General features: G+C 37.8%; 1 protein-coding gene across 4 annotated transcripts; it reads left to right on the plus strand.

Annotated features, from left to right (window-relative positions):
• The first annotated feature begins 95 nt into the window (after positions 1–95).
• Positions 96–15,606, plus strand: LOC149713449 (uncharacterized). Of its 4 annotated transcripts, none has more exons than XM_089848100.1 (17): positions 97–240; positions 930–1,130; positions 1,728–1,932; positions 2,044–2,306; positions 2,712–2,821; positions 2,970–4,035; positions 4,516–4,852; positions 6,025–6,443; positions 6,520–7,425; positions 7,543–8,199; positions 8,457–8,555; positions 8,719–9,057; positions 9,513–9,860; positions 10,918–11,316; positions 11,572–11,919; positions 12,925–13,278; positions 13,456–15,606. In XM_089848100.1, the coding sequence occupies exons 1-17, from the start codon at positions 114–116 to the stop codon at positions 13,971–13,973; spliced, it is 6,696 nt and encodes a 2,231-aa protein (XP_089704226.1). In that variant the 5' UTR covers positions 97–113; the 3' UTR covers positions 13,974–15,606. The 4 variants fall into 4 exon arrangements, with proteins under 4 accessions (XP_089704234.1, XP_089704226.1, XP_089704221.1 ...); XM_089848095.1 differs by having other exon boundaries at positions 6,520–6,957; positions 6,997–8,199; XM_089848087.1 differs by having other exon boundaries at positions 6,520–8,199.
• Positions 15,607–19,483: the final 3,877 nt, after the last annotated feature.

Consider the following 19,483-nt stretch of genomic DNA (forward strand, 5'->3'; position numbering starts at 1 on the left):
ATTATATAACCATTTAAATATACTGGGTGGAAATATTAACCGTCAACTAGTCTACCTTATAATGTGGCTTGGTTCTTTTAGCTTGTTCGGGAGACAATCATTGTCTGTGCGGTATGATGATCGAGCCCAAACTGAAGATAGAATCCCCCATCACTAGTCCTCTCAGTGATGACATCCCGAGGATTAGCAGAGCCGCCTTAAGCCCAGAAGATCTGAAAATGTTAATGGTTCCACCAACAGGTAAAAATTACAAAATTCAACGTACCCTTCACTCGGCCATGGACGAACAATACTCAAGGACGGATTATAGTGGGAGAAAGTTGAAAAATACTTGTCATTTCTTCTTCCAGTGGCAGAGCCGCGGATAGTAGCTAAAGGGATAGTGGGGGCATATTTGGGAATCAATACTCTAAAGAGGAACTTAAAAACTGGGGGAACGACATTGGTCACGTGACAAAAATTCCAATATTGATTGGTTCAAGGGATTCACACTGGTTCCAAACTTTTTTCCTACTCATTTTATTTAAGCCTTCGTCGTTTTTAAAACTTTAAAAGAGAAGACTTGATATTAACTAAAAATACATTGAATAGCCTTTTAATTGTTATGATTAAATATACTGTACAGTATAATAACAACATTCACGTAATAGAAAAATTGCATCAAAACGTTTTGGATACAACTGAGCTAACAACGCCTTGTTTTGTCTAGCTGGCGCTAACATTTTCCGATATTTGGCTCAGTATATTTCATAACCTCCAGTACACCCCTCCATTTTGGGGTTGAAAAGTAGGAAATAGTACGGGTCTCTATGGTCTGCAATTTGTTCTTTAGTATCGTTTGTCCATGACTCAGCAAAGGCCCTTTATTGCAACGTCAAAGGATATAAAAGAAAGATAATCAAGCCCCTATAATAATTTGGTTTCTACAGAAACTACGACTACAAGTACGACTGATCGACCCACCACTATCACTTCGAAACCAGATACAACTACGACTCGAAAACCTACTACAACTGCCACTTCGAAACCTACTACAACTACGACTCAAAAACCTCTTACAACAACCACAACAGCTACACCGAGACCTGAAACGAGTGCTCCATCTACTTCAAGCCCGACTGTCACAACAGGTAAATGAAATATGACGATTGTGATAGGAGATGACGATATTGCTGTTGTAGCATGCGATATTGGTGTTAAGATAACTGAGCGATTTTTCGATTGAAAACACACGGTGAACTTCAGAAATCTAAATTTCACAGTACTGTTCAAAGCAAAGAGCATGGGGGGTAGGATCTGCATTTTTCTGGTATGAAGGCCGCTAGAAATTAATTTCTGAGTGAATCAGGTGTATTCCCATAAGTCTCAGTGCTCGGGTTGCCAAAAATTCTTCTTTGCTGGTCCACTTTAGGACTACTTTTTATAAACTATTCAGACCTAGCGCAATAATATATTTAACCATTGATTGGCCTTTATAGTTCATTTGTGACGTCGCGCTAACAATCAGCTTTCAAAGCTTATAGATGGTGAAACAAATGCTATTTATCATTGGCTGCTTCCAATCGGTCCAATGATATAATAATATAGCAGATTTCCTAGCTACTGCATGAAGTACATTTAATGAATAATTATTTCTCACTCCGATAAAAGTATATTATTGTAAACAACATTAGGCGGTGAAGGAAGTGCCTCCATTTAAAAATGTTATCATTTCATTTTATTTGTAGAATTCTTTCGGGACAAGCGGGAACCCGGTGAAAGGGCATACGTGTTTACTTCGGCTTGCGTCTACAGTGGTGGTGCTTGTCTTAAGCTGTGTCTTGACAAATTCGCAGCCGATTTCAAAAGATCAGTTTGCGTCAACAACAAAGATTGCTTTTGCTTAAAGCGAACGGGACACATTGAACCGCCATTGGATGAATGTGATGCAAGGTAGGTCTATAAACATTATTCAACTTATTAATAATTCGTGCAAAATCCTTATCTTAGGTTGGGATGTGCATATAGTACTTATTGTTATAATGGCACTCATGTTTTTCTTAGATTTTGTTGGGAAGCGATATCTTTGGGTTCTACTCTATGCCAATATGAAGGAGCCTGCGAGAAAATGTGCAGTCGGGAATACGAGACTAAGGTGTCCGTTTGTTGGCAAGACAAATGTTACTGCGCCACCACTTTGGATACAGCCTCGAACATACGAAAGGGACTTCAGTCCAAGAGCGAAATGGTCGGGGATCTACAATGGATCATCGATGGAAAGCCTACCGACGATATGATACCCGGACTTAGCACCTTCAGAAACCTATGTTGGTATTTAGTTTGACATTTAAAGAATACTAAAACACCCCAATATATTGTACATTTTAATCCTGAGGAGTTCAAATCACCACGAGAAACTGCAGTATTTTCCAAACCAAGTATTGAACGAGGGAAGAAAAACTTCCGCCTGATAATTAGAATTCCTTAAAACGGTTTATAAATCAATAATGAGTTGTTTGGAGTTTCATTAACGATTTTGATGTTGTGAAACGCATTTCTTATGTCTTTAAAGTTGAGTGGATGAAAATGTGCAATGAATTTGCATCCAAAATGTTCAAGTTTAAGCATAATTTAAAAAATACTCGTTGCAATACACCATTGAAAATTTAGGTGTACTCAGTGTATCCAAGAATTACATTTAAACGATTCTATTCCACTATTATCTTACTTAGTTGATCGCACCATAAGGTATCCTGGTTCATGCGAAGATGACGCCTGTAAAGATGTCTGCCAAAAACGATTGGCTGATCAATACGAGAATTATCTCTGCCTTTTCCAAGATGTAAGTTTCCAATATTAAAAACACAAAAAAGGTTGTGAAAGACTCTAAATTCATACAGATAAAACCAGAGTTTCATAAAACGCTGCGTTGTGCGTTTTTAGATCAACTTTTATATTTGAAATACATAAGTTCTTGTTTTGTCTGACAGGCTTGTTATTGCTTGAAGAAAGAGAAGGCTGACGCTGCTGAATCGACTTTGAACTGTTCTATAGACGGTGTTTGCGTCCAAATGACCTCATTAGGTGTTGGCTTGTGCGTCACTTCGGATCGCGCTTGTTCGCTGATGTGTTACCAGAAATACGCCGCAATGAAAGCCACTTGCAAAATGGATGGAAAATGTTTTTGCACCATCCCTTATAATCAAACCAGCAACCAAGGTCAGAACGATGGTCTCAATTCAAACAGGAGTTCCAATATGCAAAGTCAAGCTCAAAATCAACAGCCTTCACTAATGGAATCTAAACCAACACTAAGTAAAAATCCAGGAAATCAAATTGAACCTCCCAGAACTGAATCTCGGCCGTCTAGAATTAAACCACAACTTCTAGGATTTAAAACTGATTCACTACAATTTCAAAATGTAGCGCCTCAAATAGGACCTCAATCTTTTAATGATAAAAGCTCTGATTTACAAACACAACCGACAAAAGCTCGAGCGGAATCGGCAAAGGATGATTTGGAGTCTGACATTATTTATGTGCCAGCCCCTAACTACGGACCTGGTATCAAAGTCACCTACAACGAACCGATCCCGCCTACTTCCAACTTGAATCATTCTCATTATAAAGTTATCGCTGAACAATTTAACAGTGAAATACCCAAAATTGATTTTGTCAAAGCTGTTAACGAGGAACGCTCTGAACAGTTAAAAAAGTTAATAGCGCAACAAGGAGCCGACGCTAAAATTGTCGCTGTAGAAACAGGTCCGGAGAATTTGCCTGTGACGCTTTCAAACCATCAAGCGCTTGTTCCTAGCGAATTGCACGACCCTGGTACCGCTAATCTTCATACTGCAAGACGGCGAAAGCATAAACGGAAACACGGCGAACGTCAACCTGTCGGTGCAGTCAATAACAAAGCGAGACCAGTTTTGCCTCGGACCGAAGTACTTGAAGGTGGCAAGAAGATTCAACATTTCGAGTACAATCTTAAACCCATGGAAATTATGATCAAAAATCGCGATGGGCAGTTCATGCCCTACAAGGAAATACCAGGTATTTTGTCAAATACCAACTTTGAACCTTGAATGATAGCGAGAGATAATCCAATTTTACTATACTCTCGGGCACTCGCATTTGAAAAGCCCTTTAATTTTTCATTGTGTAACAAGAAGCTTAAACTCTCTCTATTATTTCAAGTGCTGGTGAATGGGAGTATATCATGAGAAGGGTTGCCACAGGAAAGAGAACCTGAAAGATTACGGCCAAAAAGGTCATGGAATAGAAGTCCAGATATTACATTTCGTTGGGGAAAATTTGTTGTGTTTAGGAAATTTTAAACATTGAAAGTTCCAACGTTGCTTTCTTACAATAAATATGTTTTAAACATAATGATGGATTTACAACAAAAATATACTGTTAACATTGACCACTTTTGGCCTTAATCTTGAAAATATCCGCGAATTTGAACCAAACAACCTTCATTTGTGTTTTTAAAATATTATAGCTCCTCTTGTCTTGTTTGTATTCTATTAGATCTCGATGAAAGTCGACAGCCTAGTTACGATATTAACATGGCAGGAAAGACAATGACCGTAGATAATGGACCAACTGCGGTCGACATTAGTTCGGCCGAATCGCTTAGCAAGCCTAGTTTCAACGTCGATGGTCCCATGCCTGTCCCCGGCTTGCCACCACACCGACTAGTTAAGAAAACCACCAACGACCAGTATCAGACGGCTCCATATTCTACTAATAACGTTACTTCTACTAAAATTGTTCAACAGCCTTTCTTAATCTTGTCTAAACGAAACGTAAAGGAATCTGACTTAGCTGTTTTGCCCCAGCAGAAATCTACTCTAAGTGATAAATGGTGAGTCTACCTAGATCTAGAATTGTTTCACTTTTATTCGAAAGAGCTTAAATATATTTTCTTTAAACCATTTATGAATTTAAATATTAGAGAAGATACGACCATTTAAGTTTTTCACTTTATCCTCCGCGTTAGGACTGTCTGTGAACATGACGACAGAGGGCTACGTTGCTCTATTGGACGAATAAATCGGATGGTACTTACTAGTTGAACTTTATAGTCCTCTGTTGTCGTCATCGCAGAGAGACCTAGCACGTAAAGTTCAGTAAGAAAACAATTGTTCGTATCTCCTTGTGTTCCAGTTCTATATATTTAATTTCAACCGACGTTTCCCGAATGTTTTAACTAGGGAGTGGACGTGTTTCCTGTATATGTAAACACAAAACACCCTTCGTGATAAGGTTTTTTGAGAAACTAAACTTTTTTTCAACTTTCAAAAATTTAAATAAAACCATCCTTAACTAGGAGTTAATAAAGCTAAATTGTTACGGATCATGAATAGAACGTTCAAAACAGGCTTAATGACTTGGGGGTTCGCGGACTCCACTTCTAAAACCTTCCCCTTTCGTTATTCTATATATTTAATTTCAACCGACGTTTCCCGAATGTTTTAACTAGGGAGTGGAAGTGTTTCCTGTATATGTAGACACAAAACACCCTTCGTGATAAGGTTTTTTGAGAAACTAAACTTTTTTTCAACTTTCAAAAATTTAAATAAAACCATCCTTAACTAGGAGTTAAATAAAGCTAAATTGTTACGGATCATGAATAGAACGTTCAAAACAGGCTTAATGACTTGGGGGTTCGCGGACTCCACTTCTAAAACCTTCCCCTTTCGTTATTGATATCAACCATGCAATATGGTCAAATTTGGTAACGAATTGTGATTGTGCATAAAGAAAAAATATATATAAACAAACCATAAAACCAACAATTATCTAAAGTTAAAATATTTATAATTTTATTTTCGCTTTGAAATAAGATAAGAAAATTAGTCGGGAGTGTGGTGCACGTCTGGGCCGGAGGTGACTTAGCCCTAAAACCCCTTCCTCACCTCCCATGTGAACCTCATTTACTTTTCCTGAATAATCGCATCCGCCTAGTAACCGCTGTAGGGGGTACCCAAAGAGAAGAGATTATTTCGACTGATACAGAAATTTGCGCTTCCACAGGTCCACTACATTCCGCGTCGAGAACCAGAGAACGAGTAGGACTGATTTTACTGGAAGACATGGCGCGAACCCATCGCCATATACGCGAACATTTTACGTAAAACCAAGTATTAAAACGAGTAGTATCGTTTATGACAAAATACCGGACAGGAATTACGCATTGGACAAACGCCGAAGAATTATAAAAACCAGTAAAGGGAATGTGACGATCGAGTTCGCACCGAGCTACATCGTGGAAGCCAAAACTATCCCACTCGGAGAAGGTTCGCGTGACGCCAGAGTGGAGGCACCAAAACTTGTACAGTCTTCGGTTACACGCAGCTCAATCAAAGCTAGTGACCGCGTCTCGTTTCCAAAAGTCGCTAAAAAAATTAGGTCCAAACGAGATGCAACCCTGAAAGATATTCAAACACCAAATGGTGAGTAATATTACGTTTAACAAGCAACGTGCAACTATTTCTTCAAATCATTCTTTTTCAATTAACAATCATCTAGATGCAGCTTATGGCGGAATTACAAATAACGATGATCCACATGCTGCTTCAGGCGGATTTTCGAGTAGTGGTTATCTAGATGATACTACTAGCAGAATTACCAAGTCCCTTAATCTAGATGCTACTTCTGGCAGATTTCCAAATTTCGATAATATAGCTGCAACTTCTGGCGCATTTTCAAACTTGGATAATCTAGCTGCGACTTCTGGCGGATTTTCCAACCACGATCGTGAACTCCGAACAAATTCTGAACTTCTAGCTGCTAGTTCTGACGCAATTACAAATTTGGATCATGTACCTGCTTCTCCTGGCGATTTTTCAAATAACGTTTTTGAACTCCCTACAAATTACTATCAACTAGGTACAAATTCTGCAAAATCTACCAAATACGATTATCTTGGTGGTACTTCTAGTGGATTTATAAATTCGGATAATTTAGGTGCTATTTCTAGTGGATTTATAAATTCGGATAATTTAGGTGCTATTTTTGATGGAATTACAAATTTGGATCACCTTGGTGCTAGTTTTGGTGGATTGAAAACTTTGGATAATCTAGGTGCTACTTCTGGTGGATTTAGAAATTTGGATCACCTAGGTGCAACTTCTGGTGGAATTACAAATTTGGATCACCTAGGTGCTACATCTGGTGGAATTACAAATTTGAATCATCTAGGTGCTACTTCTGGTGGATTTACAAATTTGGATCACCTAGGTGCTACTTCTGGTGGATTTACAAATTTGGATCACCTAGGTGCTACTTCTGGTGGATTTACAAATATGCATAACCTAGGGGCTACTTCAGGTGGATTTACAAATTTGGATCACCTAGGTGCTACTTCAGGTGGATTTACAAATTTGGATCACCTAGGTGCTACTTCTGGTGGATTTAGAAATTTGGATCACCTAGGTGCTACTTCTGGTGGATTTACAAATTTGGATAACCTAGGTGCTACTTCTGGTGGATTTACAAATTTGGATCATCTAGGTGCAACTTCTGGCGGATTTCCAAATCAACACGAACTAGGTGTGACTTCTGGCGGATTTCCAAATCAACACGAACTAGGTGTGACTTCTGGCGGATTTCCAAATCAACACGAACTAGGTGTGACTTCTGGCGGATTTCTAAATCAACACGAACTAGGTGTGACTTCTGGCGGATTTCCAAATCAACACGAACTAGGTGTGAGTTCTGGCGGATTTCCAAATCAACACGAACTAGGTGTGACTTCTGGCGGATTTCCAAATCAACACGAACTAGGTGTGACTTCTGGCGGATTTCCAAATCAACACGAACTAGGTGTGACTTCTGGCGGATTTCCAAATCAACACGAACTAGGTGTGACTTCTGGCGGATTTCCAAATCAACACGAACTAGGTGTAACTGCTGGTGAATTTTCATATTTTAATCAACCTGTTATGACTTCTGGTGAATTTTCATATTTCGATCAACCTGGTGTGACTTCTGGCGAATTTACAAATCAACACGAACTAGGTGCAACTGCTGGCGAATTTTCATATTTTAATCAACCTGTTATGACTTCTGGTGAATTTTCATATTTCGATCAACCTGTTGTGACTTCTGGGGAATTTCCAAATCCCCATGACCTAGGTGTGACTCTTAACGAATTTTCATATGACTCTCATAAACTCCCGGATGAAAAAGGATTTATAGTTGACTATGGTAATGTTGGTAACAATACATTTCAAAGAGTGAATGAAGAGAAAAAAGATATTTTTTGAATTTGCTTTTAAGAAATAATTGAAAGAAAAGATGATATATTTTGTTCAAATCATTGTAATTGTGTAACTACATTTGTTTTTTAATCATAGAAACGATATTAGAAAAGCACTCTTCATACTCGCTTTGAAGCAAAATTTACATCTATACAAATAATTATGGCGAAATCTGTGCGTTATTCAATTATTTTTAATTAAAAGGTATACAAGGCGAACATTTCCAGTTCACACCTCCTGAAACAATTATATCAGTACCACCAATAATTATCACGAATCCAATTGTTTTTCGCTCTCCAAAAAGTATGGTTCATCACCTTTTCACTCACAGTTATGTCGTTTTTAAATTGGCTGCTAGCAATCTGCTAGCATTACTGCAATGAGAAGAACGATACTAATTGCAATTATTTAACTTATATTTATACTTATAGAACCATATTAAAAACAATATTGTAAATAAATTTAGATCTTAGATATGAATACGTCAAGTTGATATGGAATGGTTGCGGTGGAGACGGTAATCGCCGGGCATGCCGTTCAAAGTGTAAGGATGCTTTAAAATGGACCAAGTTCTATTCGTCGTTCTGCCGTCTAGGGAAAGACTGTATCTGCGTCAGCATTGACGTGAAGCGGCATGTATTCAGATATTTTAACAAACTCTATAACCCAATTGGAAAGACTCTGCAATGCCAATTAAACGAAATGACAAAGAATACTTGTAGCGCTTTATGCCAACTACTTTTCGATACCACTACTTACCATTGCCAAGCTAAAGGATTTTGTTATTGCGTTCGCAGTAACGACAGTAAGTGCCTCGTTGCGATTTCGCACATCAATTGCATGCATCTTCATATGGCGTCAGAATATTGAAAGTTTAGTTCCCGGTGCGCTTTCCCATTTACTACAAAGCAATTCAATGGTAGTGTCGAGCTTCTGAGAACGTAACTTTTAAATAGTTTTAAAGTCACGATGCAAAGAAAAGTTTATCGAGCGATGCACAGAGGTTTTTGAAACAAAATTCAACGAATGTTTCAAGTATTTTCTGTGAACACAAGCCCTTATAAAATATGCAGAATGGAAATCTTTGTGGTCCTAAAGAATAGGACACACAATTTAAAATAAATGCTTGGAAACCAATGTGTGAATTTTTGTGATGTCTAGTTTTAAAAATTACAATTCATGCACTTAGCAAAATTTTCACCAAGCTCACGTTCATAAAATATTTTAATATTTTTCCTTGATATTTTTAAACATTTGCAGTTGACATGCCGCCAGTTATTGTGTTCAAAGGGTCACCTGGCCAGTGGCTGATTGAATACTGCTCCAAATCTTGCGAGTATGCGGTCGGGGCTTGGAACATCTATAAGTGGTTTAGCTATTCGGGCTATTGCTTTTGCCTGACCAAAGCCTTTGTAAACAAAGTAACGACGCGTTGCAACGGCCCATGTCAACAATGCTCGAAGCGCTACCCTCTCGGTCCCGCTATAAAGTGCGGATTCGACAACAAGATGCTGAACGTATGCCGAGAGATTTGTTTCAATGGTATTTCTTCCTATAACGTATGCTGTGTCGGATATAATATGTGTTACTGCGTCAAATCGATTAACGGTAAGATTCAAATTCAAAACATCTCGTAATTAATATTTATCAAAACCTGAAATAGACTAAGGGCGTATTCCATTTACTGGAATACGCTCTCGGAGTGCTCTGAAACATTTCTAGATCATCTTGCATTAGGCTTTCAGTTTTTCGTTTGCGTTGGTGTTATGATAAAAACTGTGTGAGGGAGATGCAGTGATATAACGAAGTATAGAAAATAGACCTGTTCACATTAAGGGCCGCGCATGAGAAGTTGCAATGTTTGGGGGCATGAGTTATAGCGCTTCTATGGAGTTAAACGTGTAAACTAAACTACGATGGACGTATGGGAGACCTTTTGAAATTTAATATTAAAATAAAATGCCTAGTATTTAAAACCGAGATAGTACAATTAAAATCATGTTAAGAAGTAAAGTGTTTAAGTTCTAATGGAAACGGTGCATTGATATTAGTAGGCCGCTATAACTCACTAAGCCTTGGCGACGGTACGGGATCACCGCTTCATCGGCGAATAGACGGCGATGTCCGCCGATGCCGTGCCGAAAGCGCTGTGTTTAAATGCCCGTAAGCCCGGGCGCCCAATTTAGTGAGTAAAATTTCATTAAATGCCCTAATTTTACGTCTATCAATTGAATTTGATAAAATTTCACCTCGGAAGTTCAATTAATACTTTTACAACAAGTAATACAACACTGTTTTATAAAAATAAACTCGAATGCGTAGCAAATAAGGCAAAAAGAATGGTTAAAAGTACTGCACTGCCCCCAAACATTCTTTCTACGCATGCTCACCTCTCGAAATTTTTCCCCCCTTTTCACCCCCGCTCTACCGGTGAAAAGGTCTATAGTGCATTCGCCACACAACGTTTGCGAAACACCGCATCAACTGTTACTCAACTGTTCGAAATGCTGTCTGTCGACAATAAATAATTGTGCTGCTGGATTTAATGTTTAATTACAAAACTAGTAGACAAAACCATTTACATTGTTTAACGAGCTATCCCATTAAACATCTATGTTTCTATATTCGATAGAACAGAATTGTGTTGATATATGGTTAACTTTAGGAACCACACTTGGATTGAAAACACCTTCCAGTATCATTCCATATCCCAAACCTCCACCACAATTTACGACGATCATAAGCAGGGGTTGCTTTGAGGGAGAACACAGTTGCCGCGAACAATGCGTCAAACAACAGGGTTCCAGTTACGGGTTTCATGTTTGTCTTCCTGGAACCGAATTCGACTGCGTTTGCGTCAGAATTGGATATGAAATGGCTAAGAGCACAACCTGCTCGTATTCGAAACACGTTTGCGCTGAGTATTTGCCCATCGGCAATGGAATGAAATGCTTGTCGTCTGTTCAAAAAGGAAAAAGGTGTCAATATCTCTGCAACAAATTAGGAAATTTCACCGACTTTGTCTGCGATTTGAATGACTATTGTAAATGCTCCAAAGAAAAACGTGAGTGTATTTACGCATAATATTAAGCGGGAATTATTACTAGTGTATGTAAAATATGCACTTCCCATTGCCGTAATGATAAATTTTTGAAATACGGTTTGTTCTCGTGTTAATTATATTGGTTTTGCCTGACTTGCTTCTATCAAAGTTTGACAAATCAAAAGTTTGGTGGCAAAACCATTTTTCATTCGGAAACAGACCTTTAGTCTGACTATTTAGTCATGAAATAAATAGTTGAAATTTTAAATTTCTTAGCATATTCTCCAAGCTACCCGAACATGCCACCGGTAATTTTTCTGCCAGGAATGTGCAAAAATTGTCGCGAGAAATGCATCAGCTATACTCGTGAATATTTCGAGTCTGACACTTGCTCGGGAGAAGATTGCTACTGTGTCACCACCAAGTTTAAACGAGAGAGCAAAGTGCATTGTAAAAACGGCCAGAACAGTTGCGTCGCTAGACACCCTTTCGGACCGCAAGTTTCTTGCAGCGGAAATACATTGTCCGTTTGCAAGACGATATGCCAAACTAATTTCGAATCAAGCGTTGTCAGTTGCGTGAATTCATTAGATTGCTCTTGTGACGTCAGAACAGAGAAACGGGGTAAATAGATCACATCATGAGTTAATAATATGTTAGCTCCCTATAGGTTACTCAGGCAATTCATTTTTATACTCCAGCGTTTTCTCCCGCGCCGCCGGCTTCCCAATTATATGCGACGCTCTGCGGCCGCCACGTGAACGAAAATCTTATTTACTCTTCTTTCCGGGTTTTCCCCGGAAGCGCGTGTATTGGAAGCTAGCCGAATATTTCGCTCAGTAGCCTCGGTTAAGAAAATAGTTAAGAGATCAGTGGATTGGATTTAGCTCAGTTGTATATGTCACAATAAGAACTCTTATCTTTAGAATCGTTTATCAATACCGGCAAATTGCATTGAGTTCCTGCATTTTTTGTCTCAGTACTGACACAAACGCCATGATTTAATGTTAAATTGTTAAAACATAAACATTCACGACTAAAACACTCCTTTGGGAAAAAGCAGCCGACGACTCGAGGTCGAGGAGCCGTACGAGCGGGATTTTTCGACAAGAGAGAGCGCAACATTCGGATTATTTTTCCCGCGCGGGCGAAATGAGAAGAAATCGCTGGATACATTACGCCTATGGAGCCTGAGTAACTTATAGGGAGCTTACATATTATTAACTCATGACCACATTAACAATTAATTTTGAAATTTAAGCAATCTTGAATACTAGCGATAAAGGGGCTCGGCGTTGTATGTCAGTCCATCAGGAGATTTTCGTTTACTTTTCGAACCGCCATTTCAAAAGATGGGAGATGTTCCATCGCAAAAGCCATTAAGGCCTTCTATATTTTATAGGAAACTCTTAATATAATCGATTGAAACTCACGTTTTTCATTCCCTAAGAAAGGTTGTTTAAATTTGTGGCCGCTATTTTAAAAGTAACGTCCCTGAGAAACTAGTTTCAGCATCCTAAATAGAGCAATCAAGAGTTTGGGCTCTGCGTTAATTTTTAATCTGTCAGTCAGGACTTTCACTTGTAAATGTATATTTTAAAAATGCAAACAACTATCGTTTGACTCTAGGCATTTATGGTCCCGCGATTTCAAATCGGGGCGTTTATATCCTGGGTGGAGTTTGTTCGAGTAATTCCTCGTGTGAAAATGAATGTCGTAGGAGAATGAAGTGGTTCTTTGGCATTTCCGCTTGCAACAAGAACGACGCGTGTTTCTGCATTTCGAAGAACTTCGGAAGAAGGGCCACGACAACTTGTTCCATTGGCAGGTGCGCCATCAAAATTCCTCTTCCACCCAAGTTGAACTGCGCCTCGCTCACCCATGGTCGGCAACGATGCAAATTCCTATGCCAAGTAGCCGCCTTCTCCTCCGACGTTGGCTGCGAGGGACCCAACATATGCTTCTGCTACAAACAGTACACTGGTAAGAACGTCTTAGCACACTATATTAATGCATTTAATGATTTTTCCTTGGTTTACAGATATTAAGTTGGTTGTCTTGCCATTTTACTATAATTACTGTTTCTATGACGTTTTTCAATTTATTTTCCCTTTTAAAATGTGTTTGGCAATCTTTTGCAATGTGTATTTATATTTGCAGAGCTGCCGAAATCAGCATCTTTGAATTTGCAAAAACGCCAGGATCCTGTTCAAACCGTTCCTGGTTTCTTCACAGGCACGTGCGATGGAAAATGTTCGAGAGCGTGCGCCTCTCTCTTCACCTCGAACAGTCGTGTTTATGTCAGTTCCGACGGCGAATGTTTCTGCCAAAGCAAAAATCTCCTTAAAAACAAAGCTGCGTCTTCCACATTGGTACAAAAGCACGGAGAAGTATATTACGGCTTGGGAAAGAACGTTTGTGGAAATCGTGCTGGTTCCCGTTTCAAAGTTTGCCAGCGCATTTGTCACGAAGTATTCGGCTTTCCAGATGTATCTTGCAACAAGGAAAATTACTGCGCATGTAAGGTTGAAAACGGAGCCGTTAAATCGTCAACCATATCTCTCAGAAAGGAGCGTTGTTTGCCCAACAATTCAACATCCCTTTTGAAAAAGGATATTGTTGCCAGTATGACACCTGAGATAACTGTTCTCAAACTGAACCAAAGTGGATCAAATTAAAGATTTAAAGAATCAGACAACTATTTTAATCGTTTTGGACTAATAAAAGAAGATTAACAAACTTAATTTACCTTTAATTTTATATAAATTATAATGTTTCTAAGGTTAAATTGCTAATCAATATTCGAGAGTATGATTTGTAAATTTTGAGGTGGAAGGTTCACAATTAGTTTGGTAAACTATATTCATTTTATCAGAAGGGAATAAGAGAGAAGGGACACACTTTATATCTCCATAATGCTTTACACTCGTAACAACAGTCTTACTAACCTCAAATCAACTACCATTCACTGATTGGTTATCTAACTTCTGTCTTAGCTGTGACGTCAAATAAGAAGGTTGACGTATAAAAAGTAGTTTTGTTTACAACTTTACATTGAAGGAGATAAAAATGGCCGAATTTCATGTTGATAAACGAAATCAAGCTGTGCAATTAATTTAGATGCACGGGAATTGAGAACATACCAAAATCAGATAATTTGAAGGTAATAAATAGATGAAAACTAATTATTCTGAATTAATATTAAAAAATAAAAATTAGTTTCAATAAAATACAAACTTGAGGTTATAATTACACAAGAACGAAACATCGACAGCCCTAAGCCTTTGGAGAATGAAAATCTAGCAGACTGCCGCGTGCGGCGCGTAGAACTTAAAGAACTATATTTGCAGTAAATTGGTTAAAAGCTGTGTACTTGCGCAAAGTTTTCGCGGTTTTCTTGAGGTTGGTCGGACTCTCGTTACCATAGCAGGCTCTAATGTCTCCCTTCTCTCTTATTCCCTTCGGGTTTTATGGTCTTCGAACTTTTTTCTACTATAAAATATGCCATTAAAAAACCTCAACAAAAAGAGCTGTATCTCCAAGCTAAGGTAAAACGGCGAAACTCCAATAGAAAATAACGTAAGTGGAAGTATGGATTTAAAATTAGAAAACCAATACTTCAAATTAAATGTTGTTAATGAAACTATGAAAAGGCACTACCCTGAACTTTTACCTTTCATGGATTATCGTTCCCAAACGAAACAAACACATAGTTTTCTCTATAACTGTTCCCATTGGAGACCCTCACTTCCAAAAAAAATCCCGTGTTATATATTTACATAAAATAAAGTTGCTAAGAGTGGTTTTGTTTTTCATAAAGAAAATTTTCAAGGATATCTTTGAAATTTTAACCACAAATTAAGAGCACGGGTTTTAGTTCAATGGAATGTTTTCAAAACAGTAAGCCTAAACATAATACGAAAAAAGTTACATCCAATCAAAAAACCTTCCTAATACATTAAATCTCTGATTAAATCCACTACTCTCTTAGAATTTTCAAACTTCATCAAGCAATATTAAATCTTGTATCAGAAACTTCTTGGTTTTTGAGAAAATTGGTATGGTTGACATCAGTAACACGAGGAGGTTTTCTTCCGCAAGAAGCGATGTCTTCCATCTCAGCCTTTTTAGAAGAAAATATTTTTAGATAAAAACACTGTTCGTTTAAAGTGATCAACGTCATTGGTATTTACTGAAATATAAATATCTCTTAGGCTTTAATAGTACTGTTCGGTGATGGGGGTCTTTATAGTTTTTACTTTCTGCAGTTCTATGTATATTAATAATTAAACAGTCTCATTTTGGCGTCTTCATAGCATTGTTTCTGTACCTATTATTATACTTTCCAAAAGTAAATATAACGAACATGCGTTTTAGAAGTAAATACGATTAAATATGAATGCTGTCCGTCTAATATGGTAATGTTATTAGTATTTTGGGAAATTGAAACAAAATGCTCTGTTAGGGCTTAATAATGCAATGCAGTGCCGGTGAATGGGTGTATTGATTAACACAGTTGCGTGTATGCCACGTTTTATCTTTCCGTAGTTTTGTTTCCCATGCAAGATTGTTATTCATATGAAATGAGGCCAAACAATAACAGAAACCCTCGATGTGGTAACGTTACTTTGTCGATTTAAACGAATAATAGGGGCGGTTTCACTTCGGGCGTTTGAAACATAAAATACCCAAAGTAAATCATCAAAGAAATGTTACAAAACCGAAATGGTTGTAAATTTCACGTTAATTTCATACCCATATTTAATGTGAGTTGATAATTATGTGTATATAGTTCATATAGAACTAATAGACTTTCTGGAAATCGCACGCTTTTAATAAAAGGCGCTGTAAGTGATTAGGGAAAGGGCACGGTTTTGGGATTTTTGCTGCTTGAGGGCATTTGCCATCTGAACACAGAGTCCATTTGATGCTTTAGTTTATGCATAACCTTTCTTAAAGTAGTCATATAAAACTGAGCTTCGCCACTTGCACAAAATGGTTCGGTTTTTACTTTGCATTCACTTTGAATGTGCGCATGAAAGTGAGTTTATTTGATGTACGAATTTTGATGGTCGTACGCTTTATAATTTACTTAATACAATGAAATAAGGTACATTAACACGATGCACTTACGTAAATTATTATGAAAAACTAAAGTGTTTCAAGTATGTAATACTACTTATAATTTCGGACTAATAGAAAACTCATTGGTTGATTGATCGCCCATTGTGTTGCAAAGGTCGTATTTGTAGCACACAGTTTTTGGCAAAATCGTAACCTGTGTAATAAAAGAAAACTCTCATGTCGCTAAAATTTAAGTTCAAAATCAATACCAATATCAGAAGTGAGATGAGACTAGAAGTGAAGGGCTCTAGCATTGATAGTAGATCCTGGCACTAGTGAACAAATTTGAGGATTTTATCCCACTTCCATCGCGCCTACGCTAGAGAGAAAAAATTGGTCGAGTTCCAAAAACATTTCCTACCCCCTTCCCCTCAACCTAAAGCCGCGAAACACGGACGCGGGTGCTTGAATCTAGTTCGGTCGTCTACCACCGCGAGCGTCTCACGTTTTGGAGGGGAAATTCTGAAACCGCCACTAGAGGGCCAACCGTTGGTGTGTTATCAAGAATATTCACTTTCGCCGAGTGAAGAATTTGATTAGCTCGGTACTTCTGGTCTCATCTCACTTCTGCCAATATTAATGTATATTTTGTTCAGAACTATTAAATAATTATTTCTGACCCATTGCGGGTATAATAGATAGTTCTTGCTTTGCAAGGGATTGTTTATAAATGCACTTTTTATAAGAACTCAGAAGCAGAACTTGATGCAAAGTCACAATAGACCGATAGAAACATTCTCCTACTCGTTGCTTTTCCGCAATACAGCGTCTCGAGAGGCTCAAAAGTGTGGTCCTTCATGATTGGTCAGAATATATGGGAAACTAAGTAGAGCGTTTTAAACTAATAAAGATATGCCTAGTTGGCTATCAAAAAGAACGTGTTGACAGATGTTTTTCAACGTTTTTCGATCAGGCAGGGATACAAGGTTTTAAGTATTTTTCAGGATAAAGCAGAGGGGTCACGACTATTCTCGTAATGTTATAGTGTAACTCGTGAGTCATTTAGAGCTGTAGGCCGGCGTGTCCGAGGCCTAGTCTCTATTTTGAAACTGATAATAATAAAAGTAAAAAAAAAGGTGCTTAGCCTTAACTGCGCTGTTGACATGACAACAACAAGGACTCTAAGCAGACGATAACTAAAAATAATAAAAAAAATTTTGTAGTTCAAGGTTTTCAAGTAGAATGGAGAGTAATATGAACATAACCGAACTGACTTCAATTCCAAAATCCAGTACTACCAGAAGTGAGATGAGACTAGAAGTGAAGGGCTCTAGCATTGATAGTAGATCCTGGCACTAGTGAACAAATTTGAGGATTTTATGCCGCTTCCCACGCGCTAAAACTAGAGAGAAAAAAATTGGTCGAGTTCCAAAAACATTTCCTACCCCCTTCCCCTCAACCTAAAGCGGCGGAACACGGACGCGGGTGCTTGAATCTAGTTCGGCCGTCTACCGCCACGAGCGTCTCACGTTTTGGAGGGGAAATTCTGAAACCGCCTCCAGAGGGCCAACCGTTGGTGTGTTATCAAGAATATTCACTTTCGCCGAGTGAAGAATTTGGTTAGCTCAGTACTTCTGGTCTCATCTCACTTCTGGTACTACTGAAGTTAAAAACCACTTACAGGAGAATTTTTTTTTATCGGTCTATTCTGTATCCAATTTGAGTTATAATTCTATTAGGGAATGAAGTCAGTCCATAAGTAATTATAACAAAGCCACCTTAGGGTTTAAGAAGGGTTTCTATATAGAATATTAGGAAATATATTCTTTATACTTCTGTTTTATCCAGAATTTATGTTACATATTTTATACGCCAAGATATAATAAAACCATAGATTTTTCCCATAAATTTTGTTTTCTCTCATGATAATTATTTTTCGTCGTGTGGAGTCGACGACAGTTATTATTGCGGTTATTATTTAAAACCAGAAGCTTATAATCCCAACCTAAGTGCATAACACAAACCTGTACGAGCTTGGTGTTTGCGGTTAATTTTTCTATGGCTGCAACAGCAGCGTGCTTTGCGGATTTTTTGATTCCTGTTCTTCAAAAAAAAAAAAAATTGAAAAATTAATAAGGTTCCACTAGCTAAAAAGGGTGTAGTCATTTTTGCGAGATCTAAAAAAATATTTATAGGCAGAGACTAGTGGAACTGATTTATATTAAATTTTGATCCGATACAGTTTTGGTGACGTCATACCATTTAAAAAATACCTATCTCCTCTAATCGCATCACATCTTCACTTTAAAAATCCATAAATTACCCCCATGTGTGTTTAAAAATTGGGCCGTCACAGAATAAATCATTGTTCTTAGTAACTCCCTATATAATATATATAGACCGTTGTATTATTAATAAGAGTAGACAGGGTCGAAAACAATTAACTTACATTTTTAATGAACCTAGACGTTATATCACGATAAATTTCTCTTTTTCATTTTCAACCCTAGCAACAGTTTATTGAGCGGTGACGCGTTATTTTAAATAGAGTCTAGAAATAAATTATACCAAGACTGTACGCAAAATCTATTACAATCTCTTTTTATCACCAAAATTTGCTAGCTGTCATTGTGGTAGTGGTTAACACAAGTATTTAATTCGGTAATTAAAATCTGTACGTCACCGCGTTCGATGTTGGAAAATCGGAGCAAACGTATTTGCATTATCCGGACTACGTTCGCAGTAAGCAAATATTGACTTCTACTCCATTATCATCGTTAGGGTTAAGATGTATGCGGCGATCGGCTAGGGTTACGAGAAACGTCTAGCCTCCCAATGGCAGGGTTACCACCAGAGTTTCACGCAATTGCGGCTTTTCTTGTCAGTCACTGTGAATCAATCGCCTTATATTTCCTGAAACTCTTAAAGAGCCATGCGCATGAATTTAAGCGTTAACTATAGCTATGTTTAAAATTATATTAGGAATAGCGTTTCTTAAAATGACTTGAATAGAATTAAGGTAAATTACTGACGATTAAAATCATATCAATTACTTACGATTAAAATAATTAATATCAGTTACTGACGGTTAAAATAATTAATATCAGTTACTGACGATTAAAAT

This window comes from Phalangium opilio, unplaced genomic scaffold, assembly GCF_054372755.1.
Source record: "Phalangium opilio isolate 3A_F unplaced genomic scaffold, DU_Popi_V2 ptg000009l_1, whole genome shotgun sequence".
NCBI classification, from domain to species: Eukaryota; Metazoa; Arthropoda; class Arachnida; order Opiliones; family Phalangiidae; genus Phalangium; species Phalangium opilio.